Source organism: Lygodium microphyllum, chromosome 16 (assembly GCF_053477565.2).
Source record: "Lygodium microphyllum isolate KBCC chromosome 16, Lygodium_microphyllum_v1.1.10, whole genome shotgun sequence".
Lineage (NCBI taxonomy): Eukaryota > Viridiplantae > Streptophyta > Polypodiopsida > Schizaeales > Lygodiaceae > Lygodium > Lygodium microphyllum.
In genome coordinates, this window is record NC_141150.1 from 87,081,310 (window position 1) to 87,101,441 (window position 20,132).

A 20,132-nucleotide genomic window follows, 5' to 3' on the forward strand; every position below is an offset into this window, starting at 1 on the left:
AAAAGTATCGAAAGATTCACTTGATTAGTTATATGAAGTGGGCATGGTGAAGAACATGCTCACAGCTTTGTACTTATCCACAGCAGTGGTATAATACATCAAATATGAGCTGAAAATAGTCCAAAATCCAGTTATATGAAGTAGGCGTGGTGAAGAACATGTGAATAGCTTTGTGCTCACTCACAGCATCAACACAGTACATCTAACTGAACCTCAAAAAGTCCAGAAACTTGGGCAAATGTTATTTTCTTAAATGTTTGAGGAAGGCTGGATGCACATTGCACAAATGGTTTGAAACAACTTTCAAACTTGCTTGGTTGCATGAAGTGCGCATGGTTCTCTAATGGAGGAGAGCAAATGCTTATAGGTCCTTCTTTCAGAGAACCAACATTACATGGTGGAAATATATTTGTGATGTTTCAAGTTCCTTCCTTTGGTCTCCCTTCTTCATCTTCTCAATGGTAAAAAGTACTTGGTTAAACACTCTTGACAAATCAAAATTTATGCTTGCACTTAAAATGATGGGTTTTGTTAAGTTTTAGGAGAAAATTTCTGCTTGGACTTGAAATGTTGGATTTTCAGAGATTTAAGAGACCTGTTTTAAACTAATAAGCATGCCTGTTATACATATATTCTAGGTTTGTTGAAGTGGATCTTTCTGAAATAAGGAAGGATGTTCAGTGCCCCATCTGTCTAGGTATGTCCGGTGATCATCTTCTGCCCTGTGTACAAATATATCTTATTAACCATTTGAACTTGGTTAAAGCCATTATGTTGGTTAATGTGGCAGGCATTATTCGTAAGACAAGGACTGTTATGGAATGCCTCCATAGGTTTTGTCGAGAATGCATAGATAAATCTATGCGTCTTGGGTAGGCCCTGTTGGCTCATGAGATTTTGCTGTCAATGATAGTTCCCCTTTCTACTGGCTTTGTTTGATTTTTGGTGTAAGTCCTCAAATATGTCTACTGTTTGTGCTGCTAATCAGGAACAATGAATGCCCAGTTTGCCGCACACATTGTGCAAGTAGACGGTCTCTTAGGGATGATTTGAACTTTGACGCCCTTATTTCAGCTTTATACCCAAATGTAGATACATATGAAGAAGAGGTATTCTTTTTTTCTATGCTTAATTATCTATATGTCCTCTATTAAAAGGAGGAAAATTTTGTAAAAGTATGAGCATAAAGGCTCTAAAGTGTGTGTAAGAAGTGAGGCCATTGTCTCCATGCAAATATACTTTATTAACAACTTACGAGTTTCTCAACTAAATACATCATTTTCTGGTTCACCGCCAACAAAGCTGCAAATAAGAGTTGATTACTGATGGTGAAACAGGAGTTCACTCTTCACGAGGAAAATGAGCTCAGAAATAAACAAGTGAGCTCACTATCTTCGTTGTAGTTTCAGTGTAAAATTTGTATGCTTTTTGCGACAAGATTTACCGATGATTTGTACCTTTGTTTGTTTGTTCTCATTAAAGAGCTGATATCAGTGATACAATCAGTGTATTGATGTATACTTTTAAGTCTTTTTTCTTTTGAACGCAACACAAAAACACATGCCAATGCAAGACTGGAAAGTTAATTGATGGCAATCATGAAGTATACATGTGAAAATATAGTAGATTCTAGAGAAAAGCTATGCTATTGCACACCTGGAAAATGTTACGTGAGTTATGAAGCATGCAGTCTGACATCAGGGTTAGATTGGTTATAAGGAAGCATACTATTATGTCAGTCTAGAATCAACAATGGATGAGAGCCTGTGATTGTTTGTTGGACTGGATCTTGAAATAACACTGAAAGCTACCAGTGCTACCAGTGACATTGTCTGGTTTCTTCATTTTCAGCTGAAGGTGTGTGTTCAGTACTTGTAATATAGGGTGTCTGATTGCAGGCGCTTAGAAAACACTTTGAGAGGGTTTTTTTCTCCTAAATGAATGAAGTGCATTCAAAAACAAAATTTGGGCTGTTCAGATTTCTTTTTCTAGGAGGCATAGAACTGATAGAAACTATTGAAGCAAAACAGCCAGATGATTACCTTAATTCTTTAATTCAGTGTATGAGCTCTATGTTGCCTTCCGAAGGGTGAGTGTCATCCTTGAATACATATCACTCACATTCTCCAACAGGAATGTCCCAAATGGTCCCCCGATGTTAGACAAGCACACAAATGGCCAGTCCTCACTTGCCAGCCACAAACTCTGTGATCAAACAGGCAAGTTGGCATGACAAATCCACCCATGCCTAGGGGGTCAGTGCAAGTTGCAACCATGAAGCTGTCCATTTAATTAGACCACATTGTACCTTCTATTTCTCAATCTACCTGTGCTGAATATTGTCAATTGACATGGTTCCTCAAAACCTTGCCTGAAAATTTCACACAAGGCATAGTTATGAATAAAACGCAAGAGGGCCACCACCACTAGTTGCCTGATCACCAGCATGATATTTCTTTCATTATCAGCAGTTGTTTGCAGCAAGTATGAGGCTAGGATTTGTTCCTAGGCTCTCATGATACATTGGCAGTTAATCTGGGGGTTTTCCCCCCAAAAATACGTCCTTTGTAAAATAACTGTAGTTGGTAATACAAAATACTGTACATATGATGAAGAAGTAAACCTGGCCGCCCTAGGCTGGCTGCTTTGTTGGGTGGTGAAGTCTATTTGCTGAAATGACGATTGTACATTACAAGTTATATCCTCAGTGATATCAGGGTGTGGGATATCAACCATGCAGTTCCCTAGGTGATTGTGATATTACTACTGTATCAAGGACGAAACTAAAAGTTCTTGAGAAATATTGTCTTTATGGGTTGGCTTGTAGAGACATTGTATACTCCAGTTTCTCAATCTGCCTGTGCTTGATATTTCAATCCATATAATTGTTCTACTCCAGGTAATAGCAACAAGTCCTTGCTTGACAATTTCACACAAGGTCTAGTTATGAATAATGACCTAGACTTATCTTTATCAAATGCAAGAGGGTCACCAATACTAGTTGCCTGATCAACAGCATGACTGGGTTTTTGCATTGGCAGCAGTTGTTTGCAGCAAGCAACCAATACTAGTTGCCTGATCAACAGCATGATTGGTTTTTCCATTGTCAGCAGTTGGCCTGATCAACAGCATGATTGGTTTTTCCATTGTCAGCAGTTGTTTGCAGCAAGCAAGTCTATTTGCTGCAATGAAGATAGTATATTACCAGAGATGTCCTCAAACAATGATATGTAGCTGTGGAATGTCAATCGTGCAGTTCCCTAGGCAATTGTATTACTTTATCAATGAAGAGAACAATAATTGCTGAGTGATATCGTCTTTATTGGTGGGCTTCAAGAGACTTCGTTTGTTAAAACCATGGTCTTTATACTTCAATGCATGGAGAGATCTGCCAATTTGTAGGATCATCTATGCCGTACAATAAAGAAAACAGAAAAAAAAATCTATTTGTTGCTGATGTATATTATACCTACACCAATGACAATCGTATAAAGGTTTGGGATCTCTGGAAAGTAAAACCTATTGTCAATTTGGGTTTTTTGGGAAAAATTCTTATTGTGAAGCACCAGACAAGGAAATCAAACAAGCCAAAAGGAGTCCTTGTTACATGACCAATAAGCCATCATATGCTATCTGAGCAGTCTCAATCATCTATGACATGTTTTCAACTTAAGTTTTTATGCAATAATCCTTCAACCCCTTGGGGAGCCCACAGTAATGGTTTCACTATCAGCATTTGTTCTCTTGAATTACAACAATTAATATACAGAAAGCAATGTGAAGTATATACAATTTTGTCTTCGACTTCTGAACCAATTTTTTTTGGTTTGCCAATAGATCAATCTTTTGAATCTAGTAGTAAAAACAATTTAAATAATTTGGGATGCTCACTTAATATCTAAACCACCTCATTGGCTTAGTGAAACACAGCACTAATAAGTGGAACAGCTAACAAAGGCTCATCTTGGAAAGTGTTTATTAAACCTAGTGACTCACTGTGGGCTTCAAGATTATAGTGAATAGTAAATCGCCAATGCCTAGAATTGAGGATCTTTTTGATCAATTGCAAGGGGCAATATTCTTCAAAAAGATGAATTGGAGTTTTTGCTAATGCCATTTAATCTTGCCAATTGCTACCTCCATTCATGAAGTTGTCTTACGGCCCTATCTAGATCGCTTTGTGGTAGTCTTTCTTGATGATATCATGATCTATAACAAATCTAAAGAGGGATATTTTAAACATGTAAGGAAGTATTGCAATCGTTGAGAGCCCATTTCCTTCTTGCTAAAGAAGCTAGATGTGAATTCTTTGGAGAAGATGTGAAATATCCAAGGCATGTTATTTTATAAGAGGGACTCAAGATGAATCCAAAAGAAATTAGGGCTAGTTTAGAGGGGCCACTGGCACCTCCATGAAACTTGGAAGAGTTGCAGATCCTCCTAGGTTTATTTAGATTTTATTGACTATTTATTCGAGGTTATGCTAAGATATTTAGTTGTTCCCATGACCAACCGGCTTATATTTTTTAGAGAAGAGAAAAAATTCTATCAATAAGTCCCCTTGGAACAAAATATCCCAAGGCAAAATACAAAGTAAGAACGGTTGTGTAAGGGGCTTCCATAAGAAAAAAATATTCAAGCAACGGGAAGTCAATTACAAGGCCCAAATGGATAATGGTCAGGTCAAGAGGTCTATAGTGCCAGACCATATGTAGTTGACAATTAAGAAAGTGCAAGAATTCTAGTTGTGAAAAAAGTAACTCTCCTTCTCCTCATAGTTTCCAAGCTCCATTCCTCATAGTTTCCAAGCTCCATTGTATCCTCTCTTGTCTCCTGTGGAGAGTATGGACAATCTTTGTCCGAATCTTAGGAGAGTATGACCAACGTGGGAAACAAATCAAATTGAAATGTTTGAAAAGCTTCAGATAGCTATTGTTGCAACTGCAATTTTACATATAGTGGATCCCAATAAACCCTTTGTAGCTGAAACCGTTGCAAGTAATTTCACAATAGGTGGGAGTCTTGTTATAGGAGGGTTGACCACTTGCTTTTGAAAGCAAAAAGTTGATCGAGCACAACAAAATTATTTGTTTGTAAGGGAGAAATGTATAGGATAGTACCTGTTTTACATGGCGACACTAATTGTGTGATGCCAAAGCTATGGTTGTGTTTTATTGGGAAAACATTGATTGGCTTATTGGTCAAATAGATTTAATGGGTCAAAAAACAGATGGATAAAACTTCTTCATGAGTTCAATTATAAAATAAGGCATAGAAAAGGGAAATTTAATGGTGTAGATTCCCTTAGTAGCATGTCTCCACGGATTCTCCAAAAGTGGCTATTTAGCTTCTATCCTGATCTAAAACTATATTTGTTGGAATGCCATATAATTGGTTTGGGTTTTCAATGAACAATCCATGTAGTTTTAACATTAGATGAGGTTGAGAAAAACCCAACCATATTGGTTCTCTATAAACAATCTAGCCAATTCTAGAGTTTTGACATCAAATGAGGTTAGCTTAAACCTAGCCATATTGGTTAACCTATTTACCCACACAACTTGCATAAAGTAGCATAAGGAAGGCACGAGATAGGGCAATAGCCTTTGTTGACCCCCTTTGACCCCCTTTGTTGACCCACCATAGAAGATCCTTATGCTCATGAAGTTTATTTGAGGGCATTCGAGCAAACTAAGGCTATGAAGATTGAAGAATGTCCAAAAATTGGCTTACAAGCTCCATCCCTTTGCCACAAGTAAGATACTTTTAGTTTTTCAAGTAAGTTGAGGAAAAAATTGAGTGCAATTAATAATCCCATTTCAAGAGATGAGATAATGGAGCTCTTTAATTAACAATCACTTCCACATGATCCTAAGAGGATTTTAGATGTTTATACTAGACGAACAAGGATACTATTTACTGAGAGTGTTTGATAAAGTGGAAGGATTTTTTAGAAGAGAATTGAACATGAGAGTAGGTGAACATTGTTTAGAAAAGGTTTTCCAATTTACAAATAGCCTTCCTAGTTGTATTTTCAAGTGCAGAAATAGTTCGTAAGGGGGAGAAAATGTCATGTAAATTAATGTGACATTCACAAGAAGCATTGTTAGGAGTGTGATGTTCAACCAAAACAAATAGCCTTCCTAGTTGTATTTTCAAGCACATCAATAGTTCTTAAGGGGGAGAAAGCGTCATGTAAATTAATGTGACATTCACAAGAAACATTGTTAGGAGCGTGATGTTCAACTAAAACATGCATTATACACTGATTAGCTCTTTATTATAGCCCCAAACTCAATTATTACCAAAATTTCAATTAAATGGTGCACATTCCTAGAGAGTGTCAAACCCTATTTTGGGAGGATCCATGCTTCCATAAATAGATAGGATGCCTACTACTCAACCCTAATCCTGTTTTGTAGATTGCTGGCACCTATCTTTGCTGTCCACACCCCATACGTGGAGGATATCTTAGTTCAAGCTGCTGTGTACTGCTGTCTACACTTGGTGCTTGCTGTCAAGCCTCTTCCTAAATGTTGATGACTGATTGTTTACTGTTGCTATCCACTTCTTAGCCTGCATTTGTACCAAATTTACTGTCTCCAGCCTTCCACGTCAGTTGTAGTACCTATGTTTGCTGTCATTTGTTGCCGCTAGGCCTGCCACATCATCAGCAGCTTGCGTTTAGCTGTTCCCAGCTGATGTCTGGCTGCCACATCATCACAGCAGCCTGCGTTTGCTGATTTCCCATAGTTCTACCATGTTGGGCTGATCCAACCTCCTCAGAGCTATGTTTGCTATTGCTAGACATCTTGAGAGACTGTTTGATGTGTTTCGGGGTTCGTCAAAGTACAACACATTCTCTAGTTCATACTCTTTGCCCTAGTCCTAAAGACACGGGAGTTCAAGGTCCGTATTCACTTTGAATAGTGCATTTGTTGCATAGAGCATTGTATATATTCAACATTCATTATTCATCTTTAGTGTTCATTGTCTTTGAGTTACCCCAACTCTCTTTATTAGTCTGTGCTTTGTCGTATAATTGTGTTTGTTATTTGTAGACAAGTCATGGTATTAGAGCTAAGTAATCATTGAAGAAACCTAGGCTTTTGATCAGAGAACTCATAATTAGAAACAGATTCACAAAGGGAAGATGACTTTGAACAGTTCCACACTACGTTAATCTCCAAATCCCTCTTTGCAGAGACCTGAGCAAGAGTAGGCCTTATAGCTTGTTGGATTTGACACGGGTGAAGAGACATCAGACTACCATGGAGTCCATATGAAATCAACCTTTCTCCTCAAAGAGGGTGGTAATAACTTGATTAGGCACTAATTACAGCAAGCATAAAATTCATATAAACTAAAATGTACACTTTACCACTTTAATCTTGAAAAATGGACAACTTGTGTTCTAAAATTGACGCTCCTTGGAGCATTTTTTATTGTTTATTACAAATAATTGAGATTCACTAATCATCTCTACCAATCCAAGTCTCTGCTAATCCAAGTGTCTCTTCTTGTCATAAATGACCATTAAGCCTCAAACCAATTTGCCCCTTGGTTTGCTTGGGGATTGGTCTTTCACCTTGCTTCTTGAAAGACAAATTAAGCCCCAAGTTTGATATGGGCTGGTTGGTCTCATGAATCTCCTCGAAATTCTTTAATTCTACCTATTGGAATTCAAGTCCTAGTCTCTTAAACTCGAGCACGTATCTCGAGGTGGTTATCAAACCCTAATTTTTGTTGTAGATTAGGATTTACAATATAGATTTTCGAATATCTCCACCTTTGATGACTCACATAGTTGGGTTTTGCTAAGATAACTTGAGAGATGGTTGCAGACTGAGAGAGAATGTCGTAGAGAGAGAAATTTCAGAGTTTCATTATGACAAAGTTTAAAAAACTGTTGTTGTCGTGCTCAAGCAACCATGGAAGCTATCACCTCTAGCTTAGGACCACCAGAAAAGTTGCTACCAACTCCTGCATGTTATCATTTGGACCAAAAGACCTTGGGCTGCTGTGACCTTGACTTGGAGGGCTCCAAACTGCTGTCATCTGTTGTAGGATTGGTCCCTGGTGGCTGCAATCACATTAACAGCATCTCCTTGCTCTCTAATAGCTTCCTTCTCTCTCACAATGGCTGGAATAGACTTCCACTAGCCCCCGAATCGTAATCCCCACTTGCATGGGCAAGTTTTTCCAAGTGATAGCCTTTTAATTTCATTTTTCAGCATTATTCAGCTTATTAAATTAATTTTTAGAATATCAAATTTGAAAATTAATTTAATAATTATTTTAGTGTTCATAAAAATAGTTCCACTATCTAATAATTAAATTGGCTAGGCCAATTTGTCTTTCAAGTATTTGTGAATAGTTATTAGCCTTTAGATTGGCATTAATTAATTAATTAATTAATTAATGCCTAGTTTCTAATGTCACCATTGACATTGGTAGCCAATAAATTGGTGTAGTCCAAAATTTGATACTGGTTGCCACCTAGTACTTTTTAGATATAACTTATTACAACTTTTTGTTGGTCTCAATTGATATTTTCTAGGTCCCACAATGTGAACTAATTAACTTGTACACCACATGCGCAAGTCACATTCACACATTTGATTAACTTTTAATGAAATGCTAAGCAAAGCAATAAAATTTCACTTCCTTGTGATACCATAGACCATATGAGATTAGAGGAGTTGAGTATGACCTCATTCCTATGCATCAGGCTCAACAACTAGTGGGAGGTAAACTTGTTTTATCCCCTTTAGATTCGGTTCTCAAACCTATTGATTTTGCAAGAAGGGTGGACACTCCACTTGGGATTGGCCATCCTATTGGAGAAATATACATAGAGTATAAGCTTATTTCCTCCTCTCCTCCATCTACTCTTGCATCAAGTATGCTTGCTGTTACTTTGGTATTAGCTCCTTTTGTTTCTACTCCTTTGCAAGATTTTGGTGACAATCAAGAGAAAGAATGTATTATTTAATCTATTCACAACAAGTTAAGTCCTTAAGAGGACTGATATCTATATCTAAATACAAAAAGAGATGCTTATAAGCAAAACTCAATGATTCCTTCTATAAGTTTCCCTTCTCCTCCTTTTCCTTTAAGTTTTGGTTCTTAAGGTCAATTTGAAGTTGGTGAACATTACATTCTTATTTTCATTATCATCTACATTTCAATTTCAAAGACTAAATCTAGAAAATCAATTTAATGAATTCACATCTACTTCATCATATTCTAAATTTCAATTCCCACCCAACTTACCCACTTCTATAAAGACCCTCTAGTTTCCCATATTTTAAGTGGTGTCAATGCAACTATGGGGCGAGACTCATCCTCCATCTCACATGCTTTCACGTTTTTTATACGAGACACATTTCCAAGCTTTCTTGAGTGTGGACCAGCTAGTACTAAGTTTGCCCACATGGCTATACCTAGTGGATCTATTGGTTATGTTCCAGTAACCCAAGCAATAGTTGGGGAGGGCCACAACTTTTCAATGCCTCCTCCATTGGCACCTTGTAGACACTTTTAGTCTATTCTTGCCCATCCATTTCATCCCCCTTTCTATCCATGTTACCCCCTCTTATTCAACACCTTATAGTTCTTCATCCTCATTAGCTAAGCATGTATTCATTGACAAGACTTGTTTCAACGTGTCTAACTACACTACTTGGTCAAACCTAATGAGGTGTGTCCTAGACTCACAAAACTTGTGGGACATTGTCCAGGGGCTAGAACCCCAACTAGACTCTTGCCTTGTTCCATACGAGATTGTCCGTTCTTGGGAGGTATGTAATGTCTTAGCCATTGTTGAGTTGATGCAGGGAGTGCTCCCAAAGTTCCATTCATAGTTGATGTTTTGACCTTGCATCGGAGCTATTGAAACACTTGCTGACCGATGCGGCTTGGGATAGGACCCATTGTTAGCTCCAAGAATTTAGGATCATAGACCAAGATGACCTTGAGGTCAAGTTGGCCGAATAAAGGTGATAAAAGTTAATCTTGAAGCTCCTTTATCATTAGAAGAGAAGTTCCTCCTAATCTTCCATAGGTTGAAGAGTAAGTAGTAGGTGGATGCTACAAGGAGAAAATTGCGTTTCACGAGGCTCATGCTTGATGAGATGTTTTCACAGATTGGTCAATATGTGGCTACATAAAATGTAAGGCTTGTCAACTAAGCAATGAAGGCCTTGGTGCCCTCTAGGTTCTTCCCACTCTAATTTCCGCCCCTCATCTTGGCTCTTTGTGATCTAATTGGTAATTTATCATATGATAAGAATATGATAGGTAGATTTATAGTACCTTTGGTGTTGAGCTATATGTGTCATTGGTATTTATCTTAGAGGTTTATAGTTTTACCATCAAGGCCATGCTATTCTTGCCCACGAGATTAATTCAGATTTCTATCTTGATGCATGCATGGATGTCATTAAAGATTAATATAGCATCAAAACAAAGCTATGGTTGATTGAAAGACATTCATTTCCGCTCAGTACTTGAAGCTTTTGTTTTTATGAAAGTTTTTGATCATGTGCCAATGCTTGAGATAGGAGTGCCTTCTTTGACTGCATCTGGTGGCTATCTCTATCAACATCTTTGGCTTATGAGAACTGCATATTCACCGAAGGGATCCCAAAGCATGCTGTTCGATTTGACAATACATGGGATTGTGGGGTCAAATAGCAAAAAGACTTTCAAGGCTTAAAAGACACATATTGGCAATCAGTAGCTCATGCACAACAAGTTAACATGTCTAACAACAAAGTACATGAAGAGCATGAGCAATGATATTTAAAGCACAGCCAAATTCTTTCTTTGATCTTGGCTAGATGAGTCAAGGGTGGTGATGATCTCAAGCTCAAATAAGTTGTATTCTCCTTGCTTCGAATAAAATATTGTTTGCAAAGGACTAATTTCACTATTTTTGTATCAATGCCAAGTTATTTGAATGAATATTTTGTTAACAGACATGAAGCCATTTTTATATATCCCAACTTAATGTGGTAGGACTAATTTAGAAAACTAAAGAATGCATTGGGTGTGTGTATGAAAAGTTGGTGGTTTACTTCCTCGATGGAAGTGTCCTACAAAAGGGTGGATTCCGTAAATCAAGTGCTTCTCAACTAAGAACTAAGCTATTAGAGCCAATGCATTCGATTGATAAAGTCTGATGGAGACATTGGAGCTCTAACATCGTGTCATTTCATGCATTTATTCTGTGCTGTCATTACTGCATTCGATTGATAAAGTCTGATGGAGACATTGGAGCTCTAACATCGTGTCATTTCATGCATTTGTTCTGTGCTGTCATTACTGCATTTCAGCTAGCTAGCATTTCCAGCCATTTTTCTAGCATTTCAAGTGCATTTGCACACGTAGCAGCTGCAAGGTAGTTTGACCAGCAGATCAGCCAGATTCAGCATGTGTGATGGCAGGTCAGATTGTTTGGGATAGGTCGGGACTCGGCCCATATGGGCAGCAGGTTGGCCAAGTTTCCTGCACTCCACCTATATAGGCAGCTGACACTCTTGTACCTCCATATCATCATGAATGTTGCCACCCTCTTCCTCATTTTCAGGCCATTCCACATATGCAAGGGCTGTTGTATTCAGCCTCACTTTTCAAATCAGAGTTTTGTTCCTCAGTTAGCTCTGCATTCATACTTCTCTCACACACTTTATCTCTGTGTGTTTTTTCTTCTGTACTGTGCACCCGCATGTTACAATAAGAAATGTACAGTTTTTGAAACTCTATGCCTAAGATTAGAGTTTCTAAAACCACTCAAGTCTCAAGCACAAAACCTAGTCATGTTAGCAATATTGCACTGCCAATAGGGGGACCTTGCCCTAGATCTAGGTAACCTTCACCACACTAGGAGGGGAGTCTTTCATGATTATGGCAGGCCTAAAAATTCTACAAAGCGCCCACAGGGGTGTCTACCATACTAGGTTTATGTAAAGGCGCTCCAAGGCTGTCCCACCTCAGTCCTATTGAGTGTTCTTGTATTGGTGTTCACACTTGGCTAGGCTTGCCTCGGTGCCTTCCAAATTTGTGAGGACTACATAGTGGCCCACTTAAAAGCAATTCATATTTCCATTACACAGTAGATTTATTTACTCTTGGCCTACTTTCTTTGATCTATGCTTTTCATGTGTATTTCTGACTAATCATTCTCATGATCTTGTGGTGATGTTATGCAAATACTCTTTTTCCCTCTCTTGCCAAACCTCTTTGGAGATCACCACACTTCAAATATGGTGCGATGGCAGCAGTAATAAAATGAATCCTAAGGAGAGTCTTCTTCATGATAGAAGAAAGAAGAGCCACAATATAAGAAATGTTGGGTTGGGTACAAATGAACCATATCAGTGACCCAACCATTATTATGGTAGCAGGATGCCACCGCAAACTTTGCACTGCCCTTAAATGAAGGTTTGGACTTGAGGTCCATGGGACAAAAGATGGACTTGCAGGCAGCCATGCTGGATGCGGTACGCATCTTGGTGATGTAATGTTGCTGTGAGATGTAGATGCCTTGAGGTGGCTGGTATACCTCTAGACCTAGGAAGAAGTGGAGTTGTCCAGGGTTAGTCATATCAAACTCCTTGCTCACCTTTGCTCAACCTCTTTTGTACGTCTCCTTGTCAAAATCAAATCATGAACATACAAATGATGAGTACACAAGGATTGGTCTGCTATTGGTAGTCAAGGTTGGGGTTGTGATTTGATCTACAACCATTCTGAAGGAAGAAGTGGCCAATCCATTGATACCAAGCCCTAGGTGCTTGCTTAAGGCCATAGAGCCTTTTGCAAATGGTAGACATGATCCTTTTTGCCTAGAACATTGAAACTTGGAGGCTGATCAACGTAAATCTTCTTCTCTAAGATGCCATTGAGCAAGAAGGATTTGATGTCCATCTAATATATTGGCCAATGTGATGGGCTGCAAGGGAGAGGATCATCCTAATGGTAGACATTCAGGTGGTTGGAGGAAATGACTTGGCATAATCCAAGCTCGGCTTCTATGTGAATCACTTGGCAACAATCAAGCGAAGGCTTATGCTTGTCCAAGAATCCACCAACACGATTCTTTGGTCTTATAGATCTGGAAAACACCGACGATCTTTCTCTTGGAAGTTGGGAGGATGAGAAATGAGCTACCAAGTTTGATTCCCTTCAATGAAATGTAGCTTCTCTTGTGTAGCACATTGCTAGGTCTTCTGGATGAGGGCCTCTTGAACGGTGGGCAGTGGGGCCAATGGGATAAGGGAATCCGATGAAGAGGATCTATTGGAAGAAGAGATTGGAGGAGAATAGGAATCCTCACATGAAACACCACATCTCCACTTGTAGACCTTTCGTGAGTTAGGGTTGAAGAGTCTGTAGCCTTTGATCAGCTGACTATAGCTAATAAAGGTATGTCACTTCGATTTTTCATCCAATTTTCCTCTCTTATCCTTTGGTACGTGAACATGGGCATCACATCCAAAAACTTGAAAAGGAGCAATGGAGGGCTTCCCCCAAACAGGCCCCAAATGAGGTGATTGGTTGTGAATATGCACAATTGTGGTAACAGCCTTAGCCCAAAGAGTCGGAGGAAGCCCTTTGTACTCACATGAACCCAACCATCTCCAACATGGTCTTGTTTTGTCGCTCTGCCATACCATTCTTTGATGGTACCTATATTGGCAAATGCTATCGCAATGCCATGTTACCTATAGAACCTGAACTAAGAGTGGGATTTGCCACTAAGATTGGTATAAATGCCTGAAACCTTGGAGATGGATTGATTCTCCACCAAATTCTTTTACTATAGAAATAGAGAGTGCCTCTGATTTGGGCTTTAGGAAATAAGCCCAAACATATCTCAAGAAATCATCCATGATCAACACAAGGTAAATGGCATCGCCCAAGGAAGGAGTGCACATGGCTCTGCACAAATTGGTATGGACAAGCTCCAAAAGGCTAGTAACTCAGCTGATTGACTGCATGGGAATAGGTTCACAATGTTGCTTGCCTCGAAGATGATTGGGGCAAATCAATGGAAGCTGCGAAGCAAAGTCTGGTAACCCCTTTATCAGACCTGTGCAGCTAGCTTGTCAAAGGGAGTTGAGACTGAGATGACCATAGTGAGCATGCCATGATAATCCCAACTTTAAAGAAGGACGAGTTGCTAGGGTTGTGAGCTTGTACAACCCACGCTTGTGGTGACCAGTCCAAAGGGTGTTACTTGATGAAGCATCCTCCACCCTAACCACCATCTATGTGAAGACAACTTGGGTGGCAAGCTGAATGAGGCCATTGAAACAGGTAGAAGGTTGAAATGCAAATTTGGTACTGACTTTAACTACTGAATGCAGATCTTGTTAGCTGGGAAGAAAGAGGAATGGTGCCCATGGAGGCCCCTCTTGTCATGGAGATGTTGGAGCCGATTGTGTCGGAAAGTCATGTGACTAGACACACCACTATCTACATGTCCATTTTGTGACATGCCAGCTGTAAAAGCACGGCCTGTGATACCTGCTTCACAGAGAGATGGTAACAAAATCCCATAGTTTTACGGGTGTCATTGTGGGCAGGATGTAAATGCTCATGCATGACTGATTCAGGTGGCTAATGGTCTTTTTCTTTTTTAGATTGGGCATATATTTTGACTTGGAGATTGGAAAACAGCTGATTTGGAATCAGAATGATTTTTGTGCACCATTTGTCCTTGATTGCTACTCTTATTACAGGAGATGAATAAAGAGTATTTTGTTTCACTACAAACTTGCTTTTCTAATGTTGTGGATCAAATGTCATCTTCGGATCACAGTGAAAGCATTCTGTTAAGCAGTGACACTACATACATTGACATTTTCTGGTGGTTGTCTCATGCAGCTTCAAGCGAGTATTGCAGAAACATCAGAACGCCAGTCAGATGCAATAACTAGACGGAACACAACAGCCAAGGTGACAGCAGCAGCTATTGTTCGCAAAGCTCAGAACAAGCTTAGAAATGTTCAGTCTCAAAATAAGGAAAGATCTCAGGGGTCAGATCATGTGTATGGTGGAGAAGATGAGGAGTCTACTGAACAATATGGTCAAACTGCTGCTCTGGAAACTGCATCAAGGGAGAAAAGGTTAAGGCGACGAAAACGTGAGCCGATGTTCTCTGTAGAAGCTACTGATGATGAACAAGGTGATGCCCCAGGGAACAAGTCCTTACGCCTCTCTTCAGCTAAAGCAAATGAAGTTAAGGTTGAAACATCGGCTGCCAGTGCTGGAAAGTGGGAAGGCTTAGCCAACTGGGCTAGGGCAGGTTCACGTAGCTATATGCGTTATAGCAGTGGCAGTAATAGACTTATTGCTCGAGCAACAGTCCTTCTGGAGGCTCTCAAAGCATCAGCATGCCTGGAGAACGATGTTAAAGTAAGGCTTTTCCTCTTTAAAGTTTTGAATAACTCTCTCAAGGTTTTAATGAGGCCAATTGTAACAAAGAAAATATTACTAGAGGTCTATCTTGTAGATATTTTCTGCATCAGAGTGCTGTTAATAACTTAACAACTATTTTTGCAGTTTGATGTTCATTTCACACTTCAACCATACAATCAAGGTGATTATGTTGACACACTTCCTACCCTTGAGAAGCCTCATCTTTGCTGCCCAGCAAATGTAACTGTGCAGCACATGTTGAAGGTAAAGAGCTGTTTTGGGTCGTTGTCAATCTTTTGGCATTGATCTGACAGCTATGGAATTGATGCATTAATGTTGCTCTCCTTTCCATTGGCATGTTGTGCTTTCTGAATTGACTCAATTTGTTCCAGTTTCTTGTTAACCGTTTGCCGTATGCACCCATTGGGGAGCTAGAGCTTGTGGTTGTGCATTCCGATGGCCAGTCTGATGCTAAGGTAGATGGCAAGCCTGCCCAACGTCAGAGAGGTAAGGGGGGAAGTGATGGTGGGGAAAGCTTCAAATCCGCAGAAGTTCTTCACCCACAAGCAACGCTTGGTCAAATTTACACGTACTTCTGGCATTCCCATGGCAACCTGGTAACAGATTTTGGTGCATTGTCATGAAGATGAATTTTGTAGGATTAATTGAGTTCGGCTTGTACCAGTATGCGCAGGGAATAGATGGTTTTATCTTATATCTGCAAAATTGATATACATGTGGACTTTCAAGCAATTCTGTTTTCACTCATTGTTGCACGTACCACTGCTGCAGGTTATTATGTATCGCCTGAAAAATTGATAACAAAATGCTGCATAGAGCTCCGATTGCTTTGCTTAATGTAAGCTTACATGTATCTTGTACAGCTGTGTGCATGTCTTATTTAATCCAATAAGCATGCACTTATAACCTTGATATCCCTTTAAAAGTCATGTTTAGGATCCACCGACCATCTATGCAAGCTTAAATCTTCTAGGTACTCACTTGTAACATGCACATTTAAGAAGTCTGTCAAAACTTTGAGATCTAACCGCTCCCCTTTCACATATTCAATGCATCTCCTTTTTTCAGGTCGATTCATTGTGGTAACAGTGAGCTCAGCATAGCTGCATAAGGGCTTGCTATAGATGCTGTTTGCTGTTATCAAGCCTGTGGGTTGACGATGCCATGAATCATTGCCTTGTATATCACACCGTGTACAGGTGAACCAGCCAATCCACACTGATTATACAAAAAGAAAGCCAGAAGCTGCGTTGTAGATAATTGCTGGCAGTACAGTACCCACCTGAAACGGTTCAAAGTATGGGGGGTCTTGAGATGGTCGAATTACGTTCAGACAGAAAGCTAGTCTTCTGCTTCAGAAAACATGAGCAGTGAGACATTTGTACGACTCCTTGGATCTGGCTTAAAAAAATTCTCTATAACTGGGATATGTTTATTTCTATGTTTTTCGGGGGTGGGGGGGGGGCGGCGCGCGCCGGTGTTGGTGTGGGTCTTTAGGGTCCTCATTTTGGCACCAGGTTATTTCAGGGCTTGGCCTGTGTGATCTATTAAAATTTAGCATGTAGAACGGCACGCCCATGTTCAAGCCTTTGCTACACCCTGTTGCAGAAGCCAGTTTTACAAAGCGTATCTTCCTGCCATGGCTCTTTGTGTTTTTAATATTAGAAAACAGAAGTTCATAATCCCTCGCCAAACTTCAAAGTGTGGATGCGTTGGACATTGAAAGCTGTGGATGCGAGACTATAAGACATCCATGGCATTTGTCATGTATTCTCAATTCCGTGGGTGGGTTCTGACTTGGTCCTCTGCAAAGCAGTATGGTGAAGGAATAACTTCCAAGTGTTATCTTTACTTGTACAGGCATAAAGTGATGCAATCTAAAAGTATCTGCAAATTCATGTTTAGCAGCGGTGCAAAAAACAGTTGTTTTTATGGGCAAAAAGGGCGGTTGTTTTTAAGGGAATCTGATGTCGTTACTGGTTAGTGTGTTGCCGGATTTTATATCGTATTCTTTATCTTGAAGTGTGCACAAAGTGATTGAATGTATCACCCATGGATTACACAAGCTCCAAGCAGCTTGGGCATGCAACTTTATTGCTTGTGACCTTTTTTTTCCCCCCCGAGAGAGAGATTCTATTATTGAAACGTCAAGATCGATTATTTGAGATAAAATTACAGAAGTACAAAGATCCCTCTGTAAAGAGTAGCTGTGTGTATCATAAATACGATCGTTGTATGAACAACCAATCTAGGGCCTTCTTATTGTATTATACAAAGATTCATGCAAAGCTCCAATCAGGTTGGGCATGCAACTTGGTTGCTTATGATAGGACCTTTTTTTAAAGAGAAGAAATATTCTATTAACGAAACATGGGAGAAAATTATAATGAGAAAAATTTACAAATGTACAAAGATCTCCTTGTAAAGAGTAATTGAGTACATAATAAATACAATGGTTGTGTGAACAACTAATCTAGGTCTTCCTAGTGTATTATCCATGATTGGGCATGCAACTTCATTGTTGGTGATAATGATTCTTTTTTCTAGAGAACAAATATTCTATCAATAAAATTTTGGAGAAAATTTTTGAGGTAGAAATACAGAAACATTGTGAGAAACAAAATACAATTGCACAAAGATCCCCTTGTAGCATACATCACAATTACAATGATTGCGTGAATAACCAACCTAGGTTATTCTTGTTGTATCACCCATGATTAGCTCCAAGTATCTTGGGCTTGCAAGTTCATTGCTTATGTTAAGGATCTTTTCTTTTTCAAAGAAAAAAAAAGAGACCTAGCAAAAAGTCGTCGTGAGAAAAATGCAATAGTATAAGGATTCCTTGTAAAGAGTACTTAAGTACATCATAAATACAATGGGTGTGTGAACAACCAATTTAGGGCTCATATTGTATTATACAAGCTCCAAGCAGCCTCAACATGCCACTCCATTGCTTGTGATAGGAACATTAGTGGTAGATATAATCCAATAAGCTCCAAATAGTTTGGGTATGTAGCTCCATTGCTTGAGACACAGGTATTGTTGGCCAATGTTTTAGGAAATTGAAGTTAGGACTTTATTAGGGTTCATAAATTCACATCACTTATCGTTGGTTTTAAGAAAATGTGTTTTAGTTGTATGTGCTTGGTGACATAATATCTTCAAACATATGATGTATGCCACTAATAATATCACACCAAGGTGATAAAGTAATCCCTTAAAATGGGTCTCCCTTCGATTGATCTACATTACTAGTTTAGTTTTGGCTTAAAAAAGAGCAAGTTTCATTATGGCAACAGGAACATCCTTTTTTAATTCCACGATTGCGCATCACCAAGACTACGTAACATAAATAGTAGATACAAGAATTTATTTGTTGCATATTTATGTTCATTGGACTTTCTTCGTTGGTTCATGCGAGTTTTATAATTGCTATATTTGGGGGCTCTTGGATGTTTGGTGGTAATGTTTTGATTTTAGCGCTCACACACACACACACACACACACACACACACATATATATTCAATGGGTTAACTTTAGCCTTTTTGGACACTTTGGGTTATAAGAAATTAGGCTACTTTTATCATTGTTGCTTGTACATGTGCTTTGGAAGATGCTTTGACCAATTGGCTTTACAACTACTTTTTTGTTGGGGATGAAATGTGTGCTTTGATTCTTCTTGTGTTTTTAATTTGATGGTTCACTTCATGGCATCATCACTAGTGAACAAAACCTTAGTCCTCCCAAGTAATGTATGCAACAATGTAAAGCCATATTTTTGGGAGATACTAGTGACTCGTGTTTCCCTAATCATTCTATTACATCTATTGTAAGACTAATCACGTTGACGGCATTACCTTTTGTAGATTAGCCTCATTAGGGGATATGTTTCACATGTTTGTGTTCGTGCACTCTTGGTTGGGATGGTTTTCGAATGTATAGAGACAATAGGAAGTGGTGTTAAGATGGATATGAGTATAGATGTTTGAAATAGTTGTGTACAATCCTTGGAGGGTTAGATACCTCAACTTATAATAGTGTTAGTTATTTTGTAAAATGATGTGGGGGTTCTTTATTGTGGAAACATGATGTCTTCTATTTGTAACAATGTAATCAACCTACTTATGTTGGGTAGTCTTATGGTAATGTTGTGTAGTAGTCATTGAATAACATGTTTGGTATCACACTCCTTGTGAAGTGTTATAGTTGAATGGTGGAAGATAACACATGTGCTTGTGTGTGAGCTCTTGATTAATGAGATGGAAGATGGGGGTAGTTCTTACCTCACATGCTAGCATAAGAATAGCTTCCTCACAATGATAGTGCCATCTTCATCTTGTCTACAAAATGCTTATTTGAAACTTTCACCATGATATAGATTTTTGGGATAATACATTGTCCTCTCCTAATCGTGTGTGGCTTCTTTAGGCAGTGGATAAGAATGATGTCATATATCTAGATTTTGGATCTACGACCTTTTGCAACTTATTTGAGTTATACTTTCAAGAATGACTTATTATATATCAATTGTGTTAGTTGTGAGTGCTTGTAAGTTGATGAATATGGAAGCATTCCCAGCACTAGTCTCACTTTGACAATGGATTGTTTTGCAAGTTGATAATTGAGAATAGATTACACAGTTAGTTATTGAGTTTTATCCCATGAATTTATGCAAAGATAA

General features: G+C 38.9%; 1 protein-coding gene across 2 annotated transcripts in view; it reads left to right on the plus strand.

Annotated features, from left to right (window-relative positions):
• Positions 1-17,354, plus strand: part of RING1A (RING 1A) — a 37,076-nt gene extending 19,722 nt beyond the window's left edge. The window contains exons 2-10 of one of the 2 annotated variants that reach the window (XM_087696063.1): positions 639-697; positions 791-872; positions 989-1,109; positions 1,338-1,379; positions 14,896-15,426; positions 15,574-15,693; positions 15,822-16,046; positions 16,222-16,288; positions 16,519-17,135. In XM_087696063.1, the coding sequence (XP_087552189.1) occupies positions 639-697; positions 791-872; positions 989-1,109; positions 1,338-1,379; positions 14,896-15,426; positions 15,574-15,693; positions 15,822-16,046; positions 16,222-16,248 (1,207 nt within the window). In that variant the 3' untranslated portion in view covers positions 16,249-16,288; positions 16,519-17,135. Of the gene's footprint in view, positions 1-638; positions 698-790; positions 873-988; positions 1,110-1,337; positions 1,380-14,895; positions 15,427-15,573; positions 15,694-15,821; positions 16,047-16,221; positions 16,289-16,518 lie in introns of both variants that reach the window. The other variant, XM_087696064.1, reaches the window with a different exon arrangement.
• The last annotated feature ends 2,778 nt before the right edge of the window (positions 17,355-20,132 follow it).